At 42.9% G+C, this 16,798-nt stretch overlaps 1 protein-coding gene across 10 annotated transcripts in view; it reads left to right on the forward strand.

Annotated features, from left to right (window-relative positions):
• The window catches only part of LOC121539373 (MAP/microtubule affinity-regulating kinase 3), a 46,869-nt gene that overhangs the window by 9,661 nt on the left and 20,410 nt on the right, over positions 1-16,798 (forward strand). For all 10 annotated transcript variants that reach the window (XM_041847825.1, XM_041847829.1, XM_041847832.2 and 7 more), the window contains exons 4-10: positions 9,548-9,596; positions 10,215-10,280; positions 11,029-11,099; positions 11,635-11,691; positions 12,398-12,634; positions 12,804-12,944; positions 13,654-13,753. In XM_041847825.1, coding sequence (XP_041703759.1) covers positions 9,548-9,596; positions 10,215-10,280; positions 11,029-11,099; positions 11,635-11,691; positions 12,398-12,634; positions 12,804-12,944; positions 13,654-13,753 — 721 coding nt within the window. The remainder of the gene's footprint in view (positions 1-9,547; positions 9,597-10,214; positions 10,281-11,028; positions 11,100-11,634; positions 11,692-12,397; positions 12,635-12,803; positions 12,945-13,653; positions 13,754-16,798) is intronic.

Consider the following 16,798-nt stretch of genomic DNA (forward strand, 5'->3'; position numbering starts at 1 on the left):
CTCGTGATGTTTTGGCAGACTTCTTATGGTGCCCTGGCCTGGTGGTTCCAATGTGGTGTGTGTCTCTGCCTCTACGCACACTCTGGATGTTTCTTGCTGTAGACTGAAGTCTAACGTGTGTGTGTGAGAATTAGAGAACTGACCAGTTCTCTATTAGAGAACTGACCAGACCCCATAAGCCTGTCATTAACTGCTGTAATATAGTATTATCTGTCCCCCATAGTTTTTTCATTGGAAACAATGATACGCCTGCCTGCCTATCCATGATATGGAAAATGGCCTTAGATTTTTTTCTCCGTATTTACGCAGCACTCTGACAATATTTTGGATATAATAATGGGTGGAGCGGTGTAATGGGAAAAGTGAGCCAAACCTCAAGCCGAGGCTAAGACGTCTCTTCCCCTCAAATGGAGGAGCCAAGTAGAATCTATGCTTGTTTGTTACTATGGTGTCCAGAATGTTTTTCTGTTTAAGTTTAATCATACTATTCAGTTGAGATACTTGGAGATGGATGATGTTCAGGTTGGGTTTAAATTTGAACACCACCCTGGCTGGCTTCCCCAGTACAGAGTGTGACCTGTGTCTGTCTGTCTTTCTGTCTGTGTTTGTTGATGGTTGAACAGTTATTTATTTTATTTAACAGGTAGATCAGCTTTAATATTGCAGATAGATTGTGGGTTCTATCAATGTAATTGTTAGGATAATTTCCAATCCCCCATATACAGTGCATTCGGAAAGTATTCAGACCCCTTGACTTTTTCCACATTTTGTTACTTTAAGCCTTATTCTAAAATTGATACAATTGTTTTTTTCCCTCATCAATCTACACAATATACCCCATAATGACAAAGCAAAAACAGGTAAAACAAAAACAAAAAAATGACAAATGTACATAGGTATTCAGACCCTTTACTCAGTACTTTGTTGAAGCACCTTTGGCAACGATTACAGCCTCGAGTCTTCTTGGGAATGACACTACAAGCTTGGCACACCTGTATTTAGGGAGTTTCTCCCATTCTTCTCTGCAGATCCTCTCAAGCTCTGTCAGGTTGGATGGGGTGCGTTGCTCTACAGCTATTGTCAGGTCTCTCCAGAGATGTTTGATCGGGTTCAAGTCCGGGCTCTGGCTGGGCCACTCAAGGACATTCAGAGACTTGTCCCGAAGCCATTCCTGCGTTGTCTTGGCTCTGTGCTAAGGGTTGTTGTCCTGTTGGAAGTTGAACCTTGGCCCCAGTCTGAGGTCCTGAGCGCTCTGGAGCAGGTTTCATCAAGGATCTCTCTGTACTTTGCTCCGTTCATCTTTGCCTCGATTCTGACTAGTCTCCCAGTCCCTGCCGCTGAAAAACATCCCCACAGCATGATGCTGCCACCACCATGCTTCACCGTAGAGATGGTGCTAGGTTTCCTCCAGACATGACGCTTGGCATTCAGGCCAAAGAGTTCAGTCTTGGTTTCATCAGACCAGAGAATCTTGTTTCTCATGATCTGAGAGTCCTTTAGGTGCCTTTTGACAAACTCCAAGCGGCTGCCATGTGCCTTTTACTGAGGAGTGGCTTCCGTCTGGCCACTCTACCATAAAGTTCTGATTGGTGGAGTGCTGCAGAGATGTTTGTCCTTCTGGAAGGTTCTCCCATCTCCACAGAGGAACTCTGGAGCTATGTCAGAGTGACCATCGGGTTCTTGGTCACCTCCCTGACCAAGGCCCTTCTCCCCCGATTGCTCAGTTTGGCCGGGCGGCCAGCTCTAGGAAGAGTCTTGGTGGTTCCAAACCTCTTCCATTTAAGAATGATGGAGGCCACTGTGTTCTTGGGGACATTCAATGCTGCAGAAATGTTTTGGTATCCTTCCCCAGATCTGTGCCTCAACACAATCCTGTCTCAGAGCTCTACGGACAATTCCTTCGACCTCATAACTTGGTTTTTGCTCTGACATGCACTGTCAACTGTGGGACCTTATATAGACAGGTGTGTGCCTTTCAAATAATGTCTAATCAATTGAATTGACCACAGGTGGACTCCAATCAAGTTGTAGAAATATCTCAAGGCTGGTCAATGGAAACAGGATGCACCTGAGCTCAATTTCGAGTATCATAGCAACGGGTCTGAATACTTATGTAAGTAAGGTATATATATATTTTTTATACATTTGTAAAAAAAAAAAAAAAAGTTTTCGCTTTGTAATTATGGGGTATTGTGTGTAGATCGCCGAGGAGTTTTATTTATTTAATCCATTTTAGAGTCCGGCTGTAACGTAACAAAATGTGGAAAAAGTCAAGGAGTCTGAATACTTTCCGAAGGCAAGTGTTTGTGTGTGTGTGTTTATTTTTTATATGTACACTACCGTTCAAAAGTTTGGGGTCACTTAGAAATTTCATTGTTTTCCATGAAAACATACATGAAATGAGTTTGAATAGGAAATATAGCAAAATGAATAGGAAATGTAGTCATTGACAAGGTTAGAAATAATGATTTTTAATAGAAATAATAATTGTGTCCTTCAAACTTTGCTTTCGTCAAAGAATCCTCAATTTGCAGCATTTACAGCCTTGCAGACCTTTGGCATTCTATTGTCAATTTGTTGAGGTAATCTGAAGAGATTTCACCCCATGCTTCCTGAAGCACCTCCCACAAGTTGGATTGGCTTGATGGGCACTTCTTATGTACCGTACGGTCAAGCTGCTCCCACAACAGCTCAATAGGGTTGAGATCCGGTGACTGTGCTGGCCACTCCATTATAGACAGAATACCAGCTGACTGCTTCTTCCCTAAATAGTTATTGCATAGTTTGGAGCTGTGCTTTGGGTCATTGTCCTGTTGTAGGAGGAAATTGGCTCCAATCAAGCGCCGTCCACAGGGTATGGCATGGCGTTGCAAAATGGAGTGATAGCCTTCCTTCTTCAAGATCCCTTTTACCCTGTACAAATCTCCAACTTTACCACCACCAAAGCACCCCCAGACCATCACATTGCCTCCACCATGCTTGACAGATGGCATCAAGCACTCCTCCAGCATCTTTTCATTTGGTCTGCGTCTCACAAATGTTCTTCTTTGTGATCCGAACACCTCAAACTTCGATTCGTCTGTCCATAACACTTTTTTCCAATCTTCCTCTGTCCAGTGTCTGTGTTATTTTGCCCATCTTAATCTTTTATTTTTATTGGCCAGTCTGAGATATTGCTTTTCTTTGCAACTCTGCCTAGAAGGTCAGCATCCCGGAGTTGCCTCTTCACTGTTGACGTTGAGACTGGTGTTTTGCTGGGTACTATTTAATGAAGCTGACAGTTGAGGACCTGTGAGGCGTCTGTTTCTCAAACTAGACACTCTAATGTATTTGTCCTCTTGCTCAGTTGTGCACTGGGGCCTCCCACTCCACTTTCTATTCTGGTTAGAGTCAGTTTGCGCTGTTCTGTGAAGGCAGTAGTACACAGCGTTGTATGAGATCTTCAGTTTCTTGACAATTTCTCGCATGGAATAGCGTTCATTTCTCAGAACAAGAATAGACTGACGAGTTTCAGAAGAAAGTTCTTTGTTTCTGGCCATTTTGAGCCTGTAATCGAACCCGCAATTGCTGATGCTCCAGATACTCAACTAGTCTGAAGAAGGCCAGTTTTATTGCTTCTTTAATCAGCACAACAGTTTTCAGCTGTGCTAACATAATTGCAAAAGGGTTTTCTAATGATCAATTAGCCTTTTAAAATGATAAACCTGGATTAGCAAACACAACGTGCCATTGGAACACAGGACTGATGGTTGCTGATAATGGGCCTCTGTACGCCTATGTAGATATTCCATTAAAAATCAGCCGTTTCCAGCTACAATAGCCATTTACAACATTAACCATGTCTACACTGTATTTCTGATCAATTTGATGTTATTTTAATGAACAAAAAAATTGCTTTTCTTTAGAAAACAAGGACATTTCTAAGTGAGCCCAAACTTTTGAACAGTAGTGTGTATATTATTTTCCCCTAACCCTACCTCCCCTAATTGGAGTAAACTAATGAACAACAATACTTAGGCTTCTACTTCCAGCTTATACATAGTTATTTCTGTATTTCATTAAATACATTTGCAACAATTTCTAAAAACATGTCTTGACTCCTACTTGCCAAATATTTTTCAACTCTGCTGTGATGTTTCACAAAAGTTCTGAAACTTTCTATTCTCATAGTTTCCACTAAATTATAGATGAACACCTGTACAAAAAGTGCTATTATATGGATCAACTGACCATGGCTTTTCAAGTCACCCATCAGTGCTATTTGCCATTCCTGAACCTGCACAGTTTAAAATTATTTGGTCCTTAAATGGAACTGGTATACATTTTTTATTATTTTTTATTTTTTACAAATGTTTGTCTTTAATGCAGGGCCGACAAACAAGTTCCTTACCTCCTCCCCCTTCCACTCGCCTCCTCCATTTTTGCAGAAATGCTGCAATCAATTGGATGTCATTTTGGATAGAGCAGATGTTTCTATATATTTGTGTTAGCTGCATGTGGGACATAACTCCCCCAGTCCTATTTATGATATCATTAACAAAGATTATACCATTTTAAAAAATGTATTCCAAAACTGTTTTTTTATCAATTATTATATTTGAGTTTAACCATAATATTTGTTGTAATATTTGTTCTGTTAAACTGAATGTTAAAGTAGTGATATTTTGGAGATGATTTCATTTTCAAATAACCGAAAGTGAGAAGTTGTAATCTGAGTAAATGGAAAAAGGCCATTTTTGAACATAGGGTGAGACATTCTTATTAACTGCTTGAGAACCAGTTTGGATTTAAGAATAACTTTTGCATGACTGAAGACTTTAGTGAGAGGTTCAATGCTTTAATATGTAATCATTTTAGCCCTCCGAATTCATATTCATTATATAAATCGGGCCGTTTAATTTTGTCTGGCTTGCCGTTCCAAATAAAGTGGAATATGTTTTGCTCATATAATTTAAAAAACAAGTTGCCCTGTGTAGGCAGGGCCTTCAGTAAATAGGTAAACTGTGATATGACTAAATAATTAATTAATCAGGGTGATTTTTCCACAAATAGACAAGTATTTACAGTGCCTTGCAAAAGTATCCACCCCCCTTGGCGTTTTTCCTATTTTGTTGCATTACAACCTGTAATTGAAATTGATTTTTATTTGGATTTCATGTAATGGACATACACAAAATAGTCCAAATTGGTGAAAAATAAATAACGTAAAAGTGGTGCGTGCATATGTATTCACCCCCTAAATAAGATCTGGTGCAACCAATTACCTTCAGAAGTCACATAATTAGTTAAATAAAGTCCACCTGTGTGCAATCTAAGAGTCACATGATCTGTCACATGATCTCAGTATATATACACCTGTTCTGAAAGGCCCCAGAGTCTGCAACACCACTAAGCAAGCGGCACCATGAAGACCAAGGAGCTCTCCAAACAGGTCAGGGACAAAGTTGTGGAGAAGTACAGATCAGGTTTGGGTTATAAAAAAATATCAGAAACTTTGAAGATCCCACGGAGCACCATTAAATCCATTATTAAAAATGGAAAGAATATGGGACCACAATAAACCTGTCAAGACAGGGCCGCCCACCAAAACTCACAGACCAGGCAAGGAGGGCATTAATCAGAGAGGCAACAAAGAGACCAAAGATAACCCTGAAGGAGCTGCAAAGCTCCACAGCGGAGTTTGGAGTATCTGTCCATAGGACCACTTTAAGCAGTACACTTCACAGAGCTGGGCTTTATGGAAGAGTGGCCAGAAAAAAGCCATTGCTTAAAGAAAAAAATAAGCAAACACGTTTGGTGTTCGCCAAAAGACATGTGGGAGACTCCCCAAACATATGGAAGAAGGTACTCTGGTCAGATGAGACTAAAATTGAGCTTTTTGGCCATCAAGGAAAATGTCTGGCGCAAACCCAACACCTCTCATCACCCCGAGAACACCATCTCCACAGTGAAGCATGGATGTTTTTCATCGGCAGGGACTGGGAAACTGGTCAGAATTGAAGGAATGATGGATGGCGCTAAATACAGGGAAATTCTTGAGGGAAACCTGTTTCAGTCTTCCAGAGATTTGAGACTGGGACGGAGGTTCACCTTCCAGCAGGACAATGACCCTAAGCATACTGTTGTGTCAATTCCTGACTACAAGCTACAAGCCTAAATCCACCCAGGGTGCTCAAAGCACTCCCAACCTGCAGGGGCAACCATGCAACCGGAGCTGTTGAAACCAACCACCAGGAAGTGCTCTGGGGACCATATTAACGTGCGCACCCACAAGCAGTGCATGTGCATGGCATCGAAATGTTTGGTAAAAGCTTACTTGGCTCTCACTCATTCCTGAGAAGAGATACCAATGACCACAGCTCCTGATCATCCAAAGACGCAACTGGTAGGACAGAATGTGTTGTGAATTCATGCTTCTATATGCCCTTTTGTTTGGTTGTAACATACAATACAATTATTAATTAAATTAAATAGTAAGACTTCATTATGTGAACGTAGAACTTGACAGTAACGTTACTATAATCATGTGTATTGTTAAATGTTTAATTAGGATATTGATATTTAATTATTAACTTGCAATGATCCTAGGTTAATCTAAATGATGAAATGATTGTTTGGTTAGGTTGAGGATTCAGTAACATTAGTTTATGCTTATTTTTGAGAAAGTGGAATTGAGAGTTATTTGTAACTAATCCATGGGTTTTGTTTGTGTGTTTTGAAGGTTATCAACCTATTCTGTTCCATCTTTATGACAATAAAAATCATAAAGTGAACAGTTTTGAGTTGTCCTTTGCGTTCATCAAGGATAAAGCCGTTTTCAAGTTTGGGCAGAGCTGTGGTCAGCCAGAAATCACGCAGAACTCGACAGTTGATAACCAGCGCGGCAGTGAAGACGAGGATCAAAGGGCTGAAGTCAAGCTGTCGACGCAAAGGAAGAATTGCCTGTGAAACTCTACACCATGGCCAAGGAAACTTTTGGGAAAACAGTCAAGCAACTGAAGCAAGAGCGGACCTTAGCCAAATCTGCTTTCACCAGACAAGCGAACTACCTGAGTAAAGCTGCAGCTGGTATGATTAAGCATGAACTACAAGAGGAGTTCAGCAAGCTCAGTTCCCTGGCTAGAAGTGTCGGTGATTCAAATGATGACTACGCGGCTGGCCTACTGGCTGAAGCGGGAACTAAGGGAGATGAAGAGGTCAAGCTCGACAAGGACCAGCATGCTGATCTTGAAAGGACGATTGAAGAGTGCGACATGAAATTGGAGGAAATCCGAGAGGCAGTCCAATTCAACCTCTGGCCAAGATACGGTAAAGAGGAGGTAGACTTTGCAATCCAAGAAGCGGAGAAAGCCTGTGACAGAGCCAAAGAAACCCCCGTCACTGCTATTAACAGGGACGGCTATGAACTACAGCTGGAAAGAGCGAGGAAGCTAATCCATGATGCAAGTGAAAGCCTGAAAGACTGGGAAAAATGGGTCCCACACGATGAGACTGCAGAGCTGAAAGGCAGAGTAAAAGATCTGAGAATATTCGGCAGTAACCTCGAGGCCAAAAGAACAGAATTCCTCATCGCACAGAGAATTGCAGAAGAGGACAGAAGACCTACAGAGCTTCAACCAAGAGCAGTCCCACAACCAGTGGTGAGAATAAAACCAACCAGTCTACCTAAATTCACTGGGCTTAGGAGGAATTTAAAGCAACACTTGAGTGGTTTAAGGGGAAACATTTAAATGTCTTGGAATGGCCTAGTCAAAGCCCAGACCTCAATCCAATTGAGAATCTGTGGTATGACTTAAAGATTGCTGTACACCAGCGGAACCCATCCAACTTGAAGGAGCTGGAGCAGTTTTGCCTTGAAGAATGGGCAAAAATCCTAGTGGCTAGATGTGCCAAGCTTATAGAGACACACCCCAAGAGACTTGCAGCTGTAATTACGCCAAAAGGTGTCTCTACAAAGTATTGACTTTGTGGGGGTGAATAGTTATGCACGCTCAAGTTTTCTGTCTTTTTGTCTTATTTCTTGTTTTGTTTCACAATAAAAAAATATTTTGCATCTTCAAAGTGGTAGGCATGTTGTGTAAATCAAATGACATAAACCCCCCAAAAATCCATTTTAATTCCAGGTTGTAAGGCAACAAAATAGGAAAAATGCCAAAGGGGGTGAAAACTTTCGCAAGCCACTGTACCTTTCCATGGTAGCAAAATCTTTCTATAAAAAATTTATTTTATTGAGATCATTTATTTCGGGATAGGAATACCGAGTATTTCCACTTCACCGTCAGACTATTTTATTAGTAAACTACATGGTAATGTAAAAGTTATATATTTTTGCGATCCAATACGTAATATGGTACACTTCCAGAGAGGTTAGGACATTTATTTAGATCCTCTATGAGGCTGTGCAGGGATCCATATTGTGGATTAAAAAGAAAACATGAGTCGTCAGCATACAATGACACTTTTGTTTTTAAGCCCTGGATTTCTATCCCCTTTATTACTGTTGGATCTGATTTTAATAGCAACAATTTTTATGGCCATAGTAAATAGATATGCCGATAGTGGACAACCTAGTTTTACTCCTCTAGACAGTTTAATACTTTCTGAGAAGTAGCCATACATTTACTATACATAACTTTAACCCATTGTATAAGAGATTCTCCTAAATGTAAAATAGTCCATGCATTTATTTATAAATTCTATTCGTACTTTATCCAAGGACTTTTCAAAATCAGCTATGAATACCAGGCCTGGTTTCCCAGATTCTTTCTAGTGTTCTATTGTGTCCAGTACTTGTCTTATATTATCTCCAATGGATCACTCATGTAAAAAAAACCTGCCTGATTTAGGATGAATAATATCTGACAATACCTTTTTAATTCTAAGCGCTATATATTTTGCTAGAATTTTGGCATCACAACACTGAAGTGCAAGGGTCCTCCAGTATTTTAGGTGGACTGGATCTTTATATTTGCCACCTGGGTCCTGTTTCAGTTATAGTGAATTCAGACCTTCTTGCTGAGTATCTGATTGTCTACCATTTTTATAGGAGTGGTTAAAACATGTTTTTAACGGACCTTCGGGTGAACAGTTAGGATATGTCATTGAGCTGTATGTTCCAGACATGGTGAAATACTGTATCTCTTCTTATGCATTGTCTATGTCTACTGCAGCACTATTATGTCTTGGATTAAGCCAGCCGCACAGTAGGAGCCAGACAGGCCAGCACATGTATGGCACAGCATCAGGAATGTGTCCTGTTCCATTAAAGATGGATTACTTTTATTATTTTATGGATGGAAGGGGGGATGGGAGCACAGCTAGCTATAGTTAAAGGGCGAACAATCATAAATAGCACTTGGCTCTGACGCAACTCTGCTTATGTGCTCACTCTAATGGTTATGGAGCATTTGTCTAGTGTGTGCGTACGTGCGCGTCTTGCTCAAATTCAGTTGAAAATTGTGACATCTAAGGTTCCCTACTGTCTCTCTTCTCTGACACATCCAGTCCAACACTGAAATATGAATTCATTTATTTTCTCTCCTTCCAGCTCTTCAGAGAAGTAAGAATAATGAAGCTTTTAAACCATCCAAATATAGGTAAGCAGAACACACACACACACACTGTTGCAGCTGGGGAAGGAGACAGGATTCTCTGCTAATTTAGTTGAATTTTGTATCCCACGCATGTCATGATTTCTCAAATCTGACTATAATGACATGCACAATGATAACCATTTAAAAGAGAGAAAAAACCGCTTCTCCATCCCACCTCTGCTATATATAGCCCTGGAGCTCAGCCACTCTTCATCCAGAGACTGTTAGAACAGCTCACGGAAAACACTGCAGGGAAGCTGATTTTATAGTATATACCCAATAAACTTGTGAGTGCCCTACAGTATATGCACACGTGAGATATGGTAAGCGTTAGTGTGACTGGGTCACACACAGGCACGAATACACAAAAGGAAATGAGAAATGTCTTCAGTTTTCTCAAGGCTTTCAGCAGTAGAAAATGTGAGTTATTGGATTCCTTGCTTTAAGCTACGACAGCTTGCTATTGATACTGAGGAACAGAAACTCCCTAGAACCATCTTGAATGCCCTATGAGCTATCCAGGACAAGCATTTTACAAAGTTGAGCCAGAAAGGTGCAATGTATTAGTTGTTATTGAGTGTGGGCCAAAGACAAATTGTTATTTTTCTCGTCTCCCCTCAGTCAAGTTGTTTGAGGTGATTGAGACCGAGAGGACGCTGTACCTGGTGATGGAGTATGCCAGTGGAGGTGAGTAGTATTATGCCTTGGCTTCTCAGCCCTCATAACTGCTGTGATGGCATAGGGCTTGGTGAAGAGTCACACAGGAAACATATCAAGTGCAAGTGCTGGTGAAGTCTTATTTATTTTTATAATTTTTTGTGGGGGGGGGGGGTCGAAGTGAGGAGGAGGATTATTTAAGATACTGTTTGAAGAGGTAGGGTTTCAGATGTTTTTGGAAGATGGGAAGGGACTCTGCTGTCCTAGCTTCAGGGGGAAGGTGGTTCCACCATTGGGGTGCCAGGACAGAGAAGAGCTTGGTCTGGGCGGGAGGGCCAAGAGACACACACACACGGACATTAACACACACACTTACTCCCTGCCTTCGCAGGTCAACACTGAGTGTGTGTGGGAGGGTTTCGAGGATGCAGAACTAGAGGTTTTATGGGGAGAGTTGTGTTGATGCTGGACCCCCCCCAGGTGTGTGGGCTGAGGAAAGCCTCTGATGTTGTAGCCATACTCAGAAGCTTGTGCCTTCAGGACAGAACTACAGTATATTAATTAGAGTTCTGTGTCCCTCTGTAGGCATGAGGAGCAGTTAGGCTCACATGCTCCACATACTGTTTTTCAAAGTAGTTCTTGATTTTATTTTGACTATCTTTTTTCAACATTGATCTCATTTGATGTACTGTCTGAATGTTGACGTTTTTAAACTTTTTTTCCCTTTGAAATATGCGACCTTTAATTTCAGCTCCTTACTTTTGTGTTTGTCTTGCAGGGGAGGTCTTCGACTACCTTGTTGCACACGGAAGGATGAAAGAAAAAGAGGCCAGGGCTAAATTTAGACAGGTAGGTACAGGACTTTACCCGCAGTGTGCTGGATTCACACCCTGCCTGGCCATACATCACTAGTCAGTGTCCTGACCCACCCAGGGTAGACTGCTATCACTGTGGAGTTATGAGAAGTGACAAAACACAGAGCTCCCCTCATCACTTATCTCTCTCTGTCACTGACGGTGAAACACTGGGGATGTGCTGCCTACACACAGTGCTCTGCAGTGGAAGGACAGGCACACTCAACAATGTCTAGGCTATAGCTTCCTACTTCCCTGGTCTCACTGCAGGTTCATCTTACTGCAGAGTTTCACTGGGGGCACTGATACACTGATACATTTAGAACAGATGCTCACACAGGAAGAGAGGAGACAGTTTTCTCCCAGCTAGAGATGTCATGTCTACACCTTGTGTCTGAGATACTCTGTGTCTCTAGCTGTATCGTCTCACTCTACACCACATCTCCTCACCACATCCTTCACCCAGGGGGTGTTGTGAAAACAGTGTCAGGTGGAAGACCGTAACTGTCTGTCTATCTGTTTCTATGTAGATCGTATCTGCTGTGCAGTACTGCCACCAGAAGCACATTGTCCATAGAGACCTGAAGGTAAGGAACCAGTGAGGGCCAGGCTGGGTGGACGGGTGAAGGGGGTGTATGTGTGTGTGGGGAAGGGGAGGATGAAGTCAGGTGGCTGGAGGCGGGCTTTTTACCTGCTCACATGTTCTCTGCTGCACAATATACTCACTTAAAGGGACCATTCCATTTAGTCAACCTCCATTATGCTGCCACATGTAGAATAAATATTGATGCTCCTGTATTTGAATCTCGGTTAGCGTGAGTGGGTCGACCTCCGTGGGAGTTACTCTGTTCAGAGCTCCCATCTCCTCTCCGCTGGCGGCAGCCGCGTGTCCACACTCTGCTTCCTCTGTAGAGCTTCATGAATGATCCATGAGGACAGAGATGTGAGAGCAGAGAGCAGCCATCTCCACCCTGTATGTTTGTGTCACTGGGGAGAGGAGGAAACACAGTTAAACTTTAAACACGACACTAACTTTGACTTGCAGAGCACTTTGTTTTGTGAGGGGGTTTTCTGTAAAGGGCCATCTTCAGAGGCATCAGTAGATTTTTTTGTGCCTCTGACATCTCTATATCTTATTGGAACTCTACTGTTATCATGAGTCCTTGGGTTATTCAAATATTTGCTTTTACCTGTGACCCAGATGGTCTGTTACCTCTATCTATTCGATTTCACTGCTATCTCTCACCTCATCCTTACTTCAGTTTTTCTCTCCCTTCCCTCCTGTGTCTCTAGGCAGAAAACCTGCTGCTGGATGCAGACATGAACATTAAGATAGCAGACTTTGGTTTCAGTAATGAGTTCACTATGGGGAACAAGCTGGACACGTTCTGTGGCTCCCCACCCTACGCCGCCCCAGAGCTGTTCCAGGGGAAGAAGTACGACGGACCCGAGGTTGACGTCTGGAGCCTAGGGGTCATCCTTTACACACTGGTCAGCGGCTCGCTGCCCTTCGATGGGCAGAACCTCAAGGTCTGTAAAAAGACTATCACAAAAATACTTCCATCCTCAGTTCCTTTGTCATTGGCAGATTCATAGTCAATTAAACAATTGGGTACAATTTTATATAAACAACTCACAATTTCAAAGATGTCCTCACTCCTGTCTCATTCACTCTTTCTCCCTGTCTGTCTCTCTGTAGGAGCTTAGGGAGCGGGTTCTGAGGGGGAAATATCGTATCCCCTTCTACATGTCCACAGACTGCGAGAACCTCCTCAAGCGCTTCCTGGTGCTCAACCCGGCCAAGCGGGGGACTTTCGAGGTGAAGGAGGACAGCGAAAATGTGAATATTCTTCACTTCTTTATTCACTCCGCCATGGCATTCCAGAGCATTTTATTCCATCCACCACTCCTCGGCCTGGCATCTGCTCGACACTCCTCCCACCACTCTCTTTGTGCTGATTACATATTCTCCCTTATCTTTATCTCTCTCCACTGTTGGCACAATACATCATTCATAATCACTCTTATTTTTATCATTTTTGTTTCTGAGCACAGCACAGACATTGTCTTAGTTTCTGTGTTCACATTATGTGTGTTAGAATCCATCCTCATCCCTCTTGTCACCAGAAGTTCAGATTAGATACAACCTTGCATTGAAAGATGTCATTTAGAACAGGTATCGGCATCGTGGTTGCACGTTTCCTATTGTCATTATCTTGTAAACCCATCATACACGACGGTCCGATTGATTGGCGAGTTTGTTTGAAAATTACATGAGACTGACTTTAAATGGCGATTCTGCTTTCAAACAGCGGAGCGTTGCTTCAAACCGAAACCTCTATCCAATCTTTTTCAAGGAAACCACAATTCACTTTATTTGAGTTCAATGGGGTGAAAGTGGATTTAAGAGGGTACCTTACGTCACACACATCCCCCTGCATCCATGTATACGTATGACAGTGATCATGATGATGGAACCCTGTACTAAGAGGACCCAGGCCTGTATTATAAGGACAATATTTTATAAGGACTATTTATTTTTCTTTCAGCAAATCATGAAGGACCGCTGGATCAACGTGGGATCAGAGGAGGACGAGCTCAAGCCTTTTGTAGAACCAGAACAGGACATCACGGATCAGAAGAGAATAGGTACTAAACAGGAGAAAAACTGCTCGTTACTGCGCTTCAAAAACTCAAGTGTGTAGGCAGCAGCAGCAACACTGCAACAGGATCGCTCTCAGTATTTATTTGAAAAGATAAAAGCAGCCCTGTTTCTGTGAGAGCCCCTGAGAGAGGGAGAGACACATGAGACAGAGAGAGCCTCCACATCTTGCCCTGGATAAAAGCACTACGGCAGGAGAGGGAGGGATAGAGAGGGCGTATGCTCTGAAAGATGTCCTCTTGAGTGTGGGGGTATTGCATAACAGCAGCTGGGATCTCTGTCAGAGGACATGTGTTAGAGGGAGATGCCAGTCACCTAGCGCACAGAGAGAAAGAGCGCGGGAGGGAGGGAGAGATTGGATGGAGCACATGTTTCACTGAGGGCTCTGTAGTCTAGTGGAGAGAGATCACATGTTTCAGGGGGGCTTCCGATCTCTTTCGCCCAGTGGAATGAAAAACTCCTCAGTGGGTATAGTGAAGCCTTATCTTCCAAAACAAATTGGATGGATAGATAGAGAGAAGGATGAAGAGATAGAGGGAGCTGATGTATTAAGGGAGCTGATGTATGATCTTCCCCACCTGGCATGCTCCTCTCAACGTGATGCAAGCAGCACAGCGGGGGTGGAAGTGATTGGTCGGGAGGCAGTGGAAGATGGGGAGTGATTGGTTGGAAGGCAGCGGGGGTGGCAGTGATTGGTTGGGAGGCCTGTGTGTTCCGCACTCCTCCCCTCCCCCCCAGCACTTTTCCTCCTCTGCTGATGGATGGGGTGAGAGGGGGGAGGGGTGATATCACCTGAGCTGGAATGCAATGCTGACTCACTCATGAGGTTGCTGCTGCATTTAATAAGTGGTGGATACGCGTTTGTCGTTATGGTGGAATAAGTGAGGGGGAAAAAGTATTTGATCCCCTGCTGATTTTGTACGTTTGCCCACTGACAAAGAAATGATCAGTCTATAATTTAAATGGTAGGTTTATTTGAACAGTGAGAGACAGAATAACAACAAAAAAATTCTGAAAAACTCATGTCAAAAATGTTATAAATTGATTTGCATTTTAATGAGGGAAATAAGTATTTGACCCCCCTCTCAATCAGAAAGATTTCTGGCTCCCAGGTGTCTTTTAAACAGGTAACGAGCTGAGATTAGGAGCACACTCTTAAAGGGAGAGCTCTCCAAGGATGTCAGGGACAAGATTGTAGACCTACACAAGGCTGGAATGGGCTACAAGACCATCGGCAAGTAGCTTGGTGAGAAGGTGACAACAGTTGGTGCGATTATTCGTAAATGGAAGAAACACAAAATAACTGTCAGTCTCCCTCGGCCTGGGGCTCCATGCAAGATCTCACCTCATGGAGTTGCAATGATCATGAGAACGGTGAGGAATCAGCCCAGAACTACACGGGAGGATCTTGTCAATGATCTCAAGGCAGCTGGGACCATAGTCACCAAGGAAACAATTGGTAACACACTACGCCGTGAAGGACTGAAATCCTGCAGCGCCCACAAGGTCCCCCTGCTCAAGAAAGCACATAAACAGGCCCGTCTGAAGTTTGCCAATGAACATCTGAATGATTCAGAGGAGAACTGGGTGAAGGTGTTGTGGTCAGATGAGACCAAAATCGAGCTCTTTGGCATCAACTCAACTCGCCGTGTTTGGAGGAGGAGGAATGCTGCCTATGACCCCAAGAACACCATCCCCACCGTCAAACATGGAGGTGGAAACATTATGCTTTGGGGGTGTTTTTCTGCTAAGGGGACAGGACAACTTCACCGCATCAAAGGGACGATGGACGGGGCCATGTACCGTCAAATCTTGGGTGAGAACCTCCTTCCCTCAGCCAGGGCATTGAACATGGATCGTGGATGGGTATTCCAGCATGACAATGACCCAAAACACACGGCCAAGGCAACAAAGGAGTGGCTCAAGAAGAAGCACATTAATGTCCTGGAGTGGCCTAGCCAATCTCCAGACCTTAATCCCATAGAAAATATGTGGAGGGAGCTGAAGGTTCGAGTTGCCAAACGTCAGGCTCGAAACCTTAATGACTTGGAGAAGAGGGACAAAATCCCTCCTGAGATGTGTGCAAACCTGGTGGCCAACTACAAGAAACGTCTGACCTCTGTGATTGCCAACAAGGGTTTTGCCACCAAGTACTAAGTCATGTTTTGCAGAGGGGTCAAATACTTATTTCCCTCATTAAAATGCAAATCAATGTATAACATTTTTGACATGTGTTTTTCTGGATTTTTTTGTTGTTATTCTGTCTCTCACTGTTCAAATAAACCTACCATTAAAATTATAGACTGATCATGTCTTTGTCAGTGGGCAAACGTACAAAATCAGCAGGGGATCAAATACTTTTTTCCCCTCACTGTAAATACACATTTGCTTTAAATGAGTCAGAGGACAAAGTGTGCATAATTCCTTATGAATTGTTTATTAACTACAGTGGGGAAAAAAAGTATTTAGTCAGCCACCAATTGTGCAAGTTCTCCCACTTAAAAAGATGAGAGAGGCCTGTAATTCTCATCATAGGTACACGTCAACTATGACAGACAAAATGAGAAAAGAAAATCCAGAAAATCACATTGTAGGATTTTTAATGAATTTATTTGCAAATTATGGTGGGAAATAAGTATTTGGTCAATAACAAAAGTTTCTCAATACTTTGTTATATACCCTTTGTTGGCAATGACACAGGTCAAACGTTTTCTGTAAGTCTTCACAAGGTTTTCACACACTGTTGCTGGTATTTTGGCCCATTCCTCCATGCAGATCTCCCCTAGAGCAGTGATGTTTTGGGGCTGTCGCTGGGCAACACGGACTTTCAACTCCCTCCAAAGATTTTCTATGGGGTTGAGATCTGGAGACTGGCTAGGCCACTCCAGGACCTTGAAATGCTTCTTACGAAGCCACTCCTTCGTTGCCCGGGCGGTGTGTTTGGGATCATTGTCATGCTGAAAGACCCAGCCACGTTTCATCTTCAATGCCCTTGCTGATGGAAGGAGGTTTTCACTCAAAATCTCACGATA

This window comes from Coregonus clupeaformis, chromosome 25, assembly GCF_020615455.1.
Source record: "Coregonus clupeaformis isolate EN_2021a chromosome 25, ASM2061545v1, whole genome shotgun sequence".
NCBI lineage: Eukaryota > Metazoa > Chordata > Actinopteri > Salmoniformes > Salmonidae > Coregonus > Coregonus clupeaformis.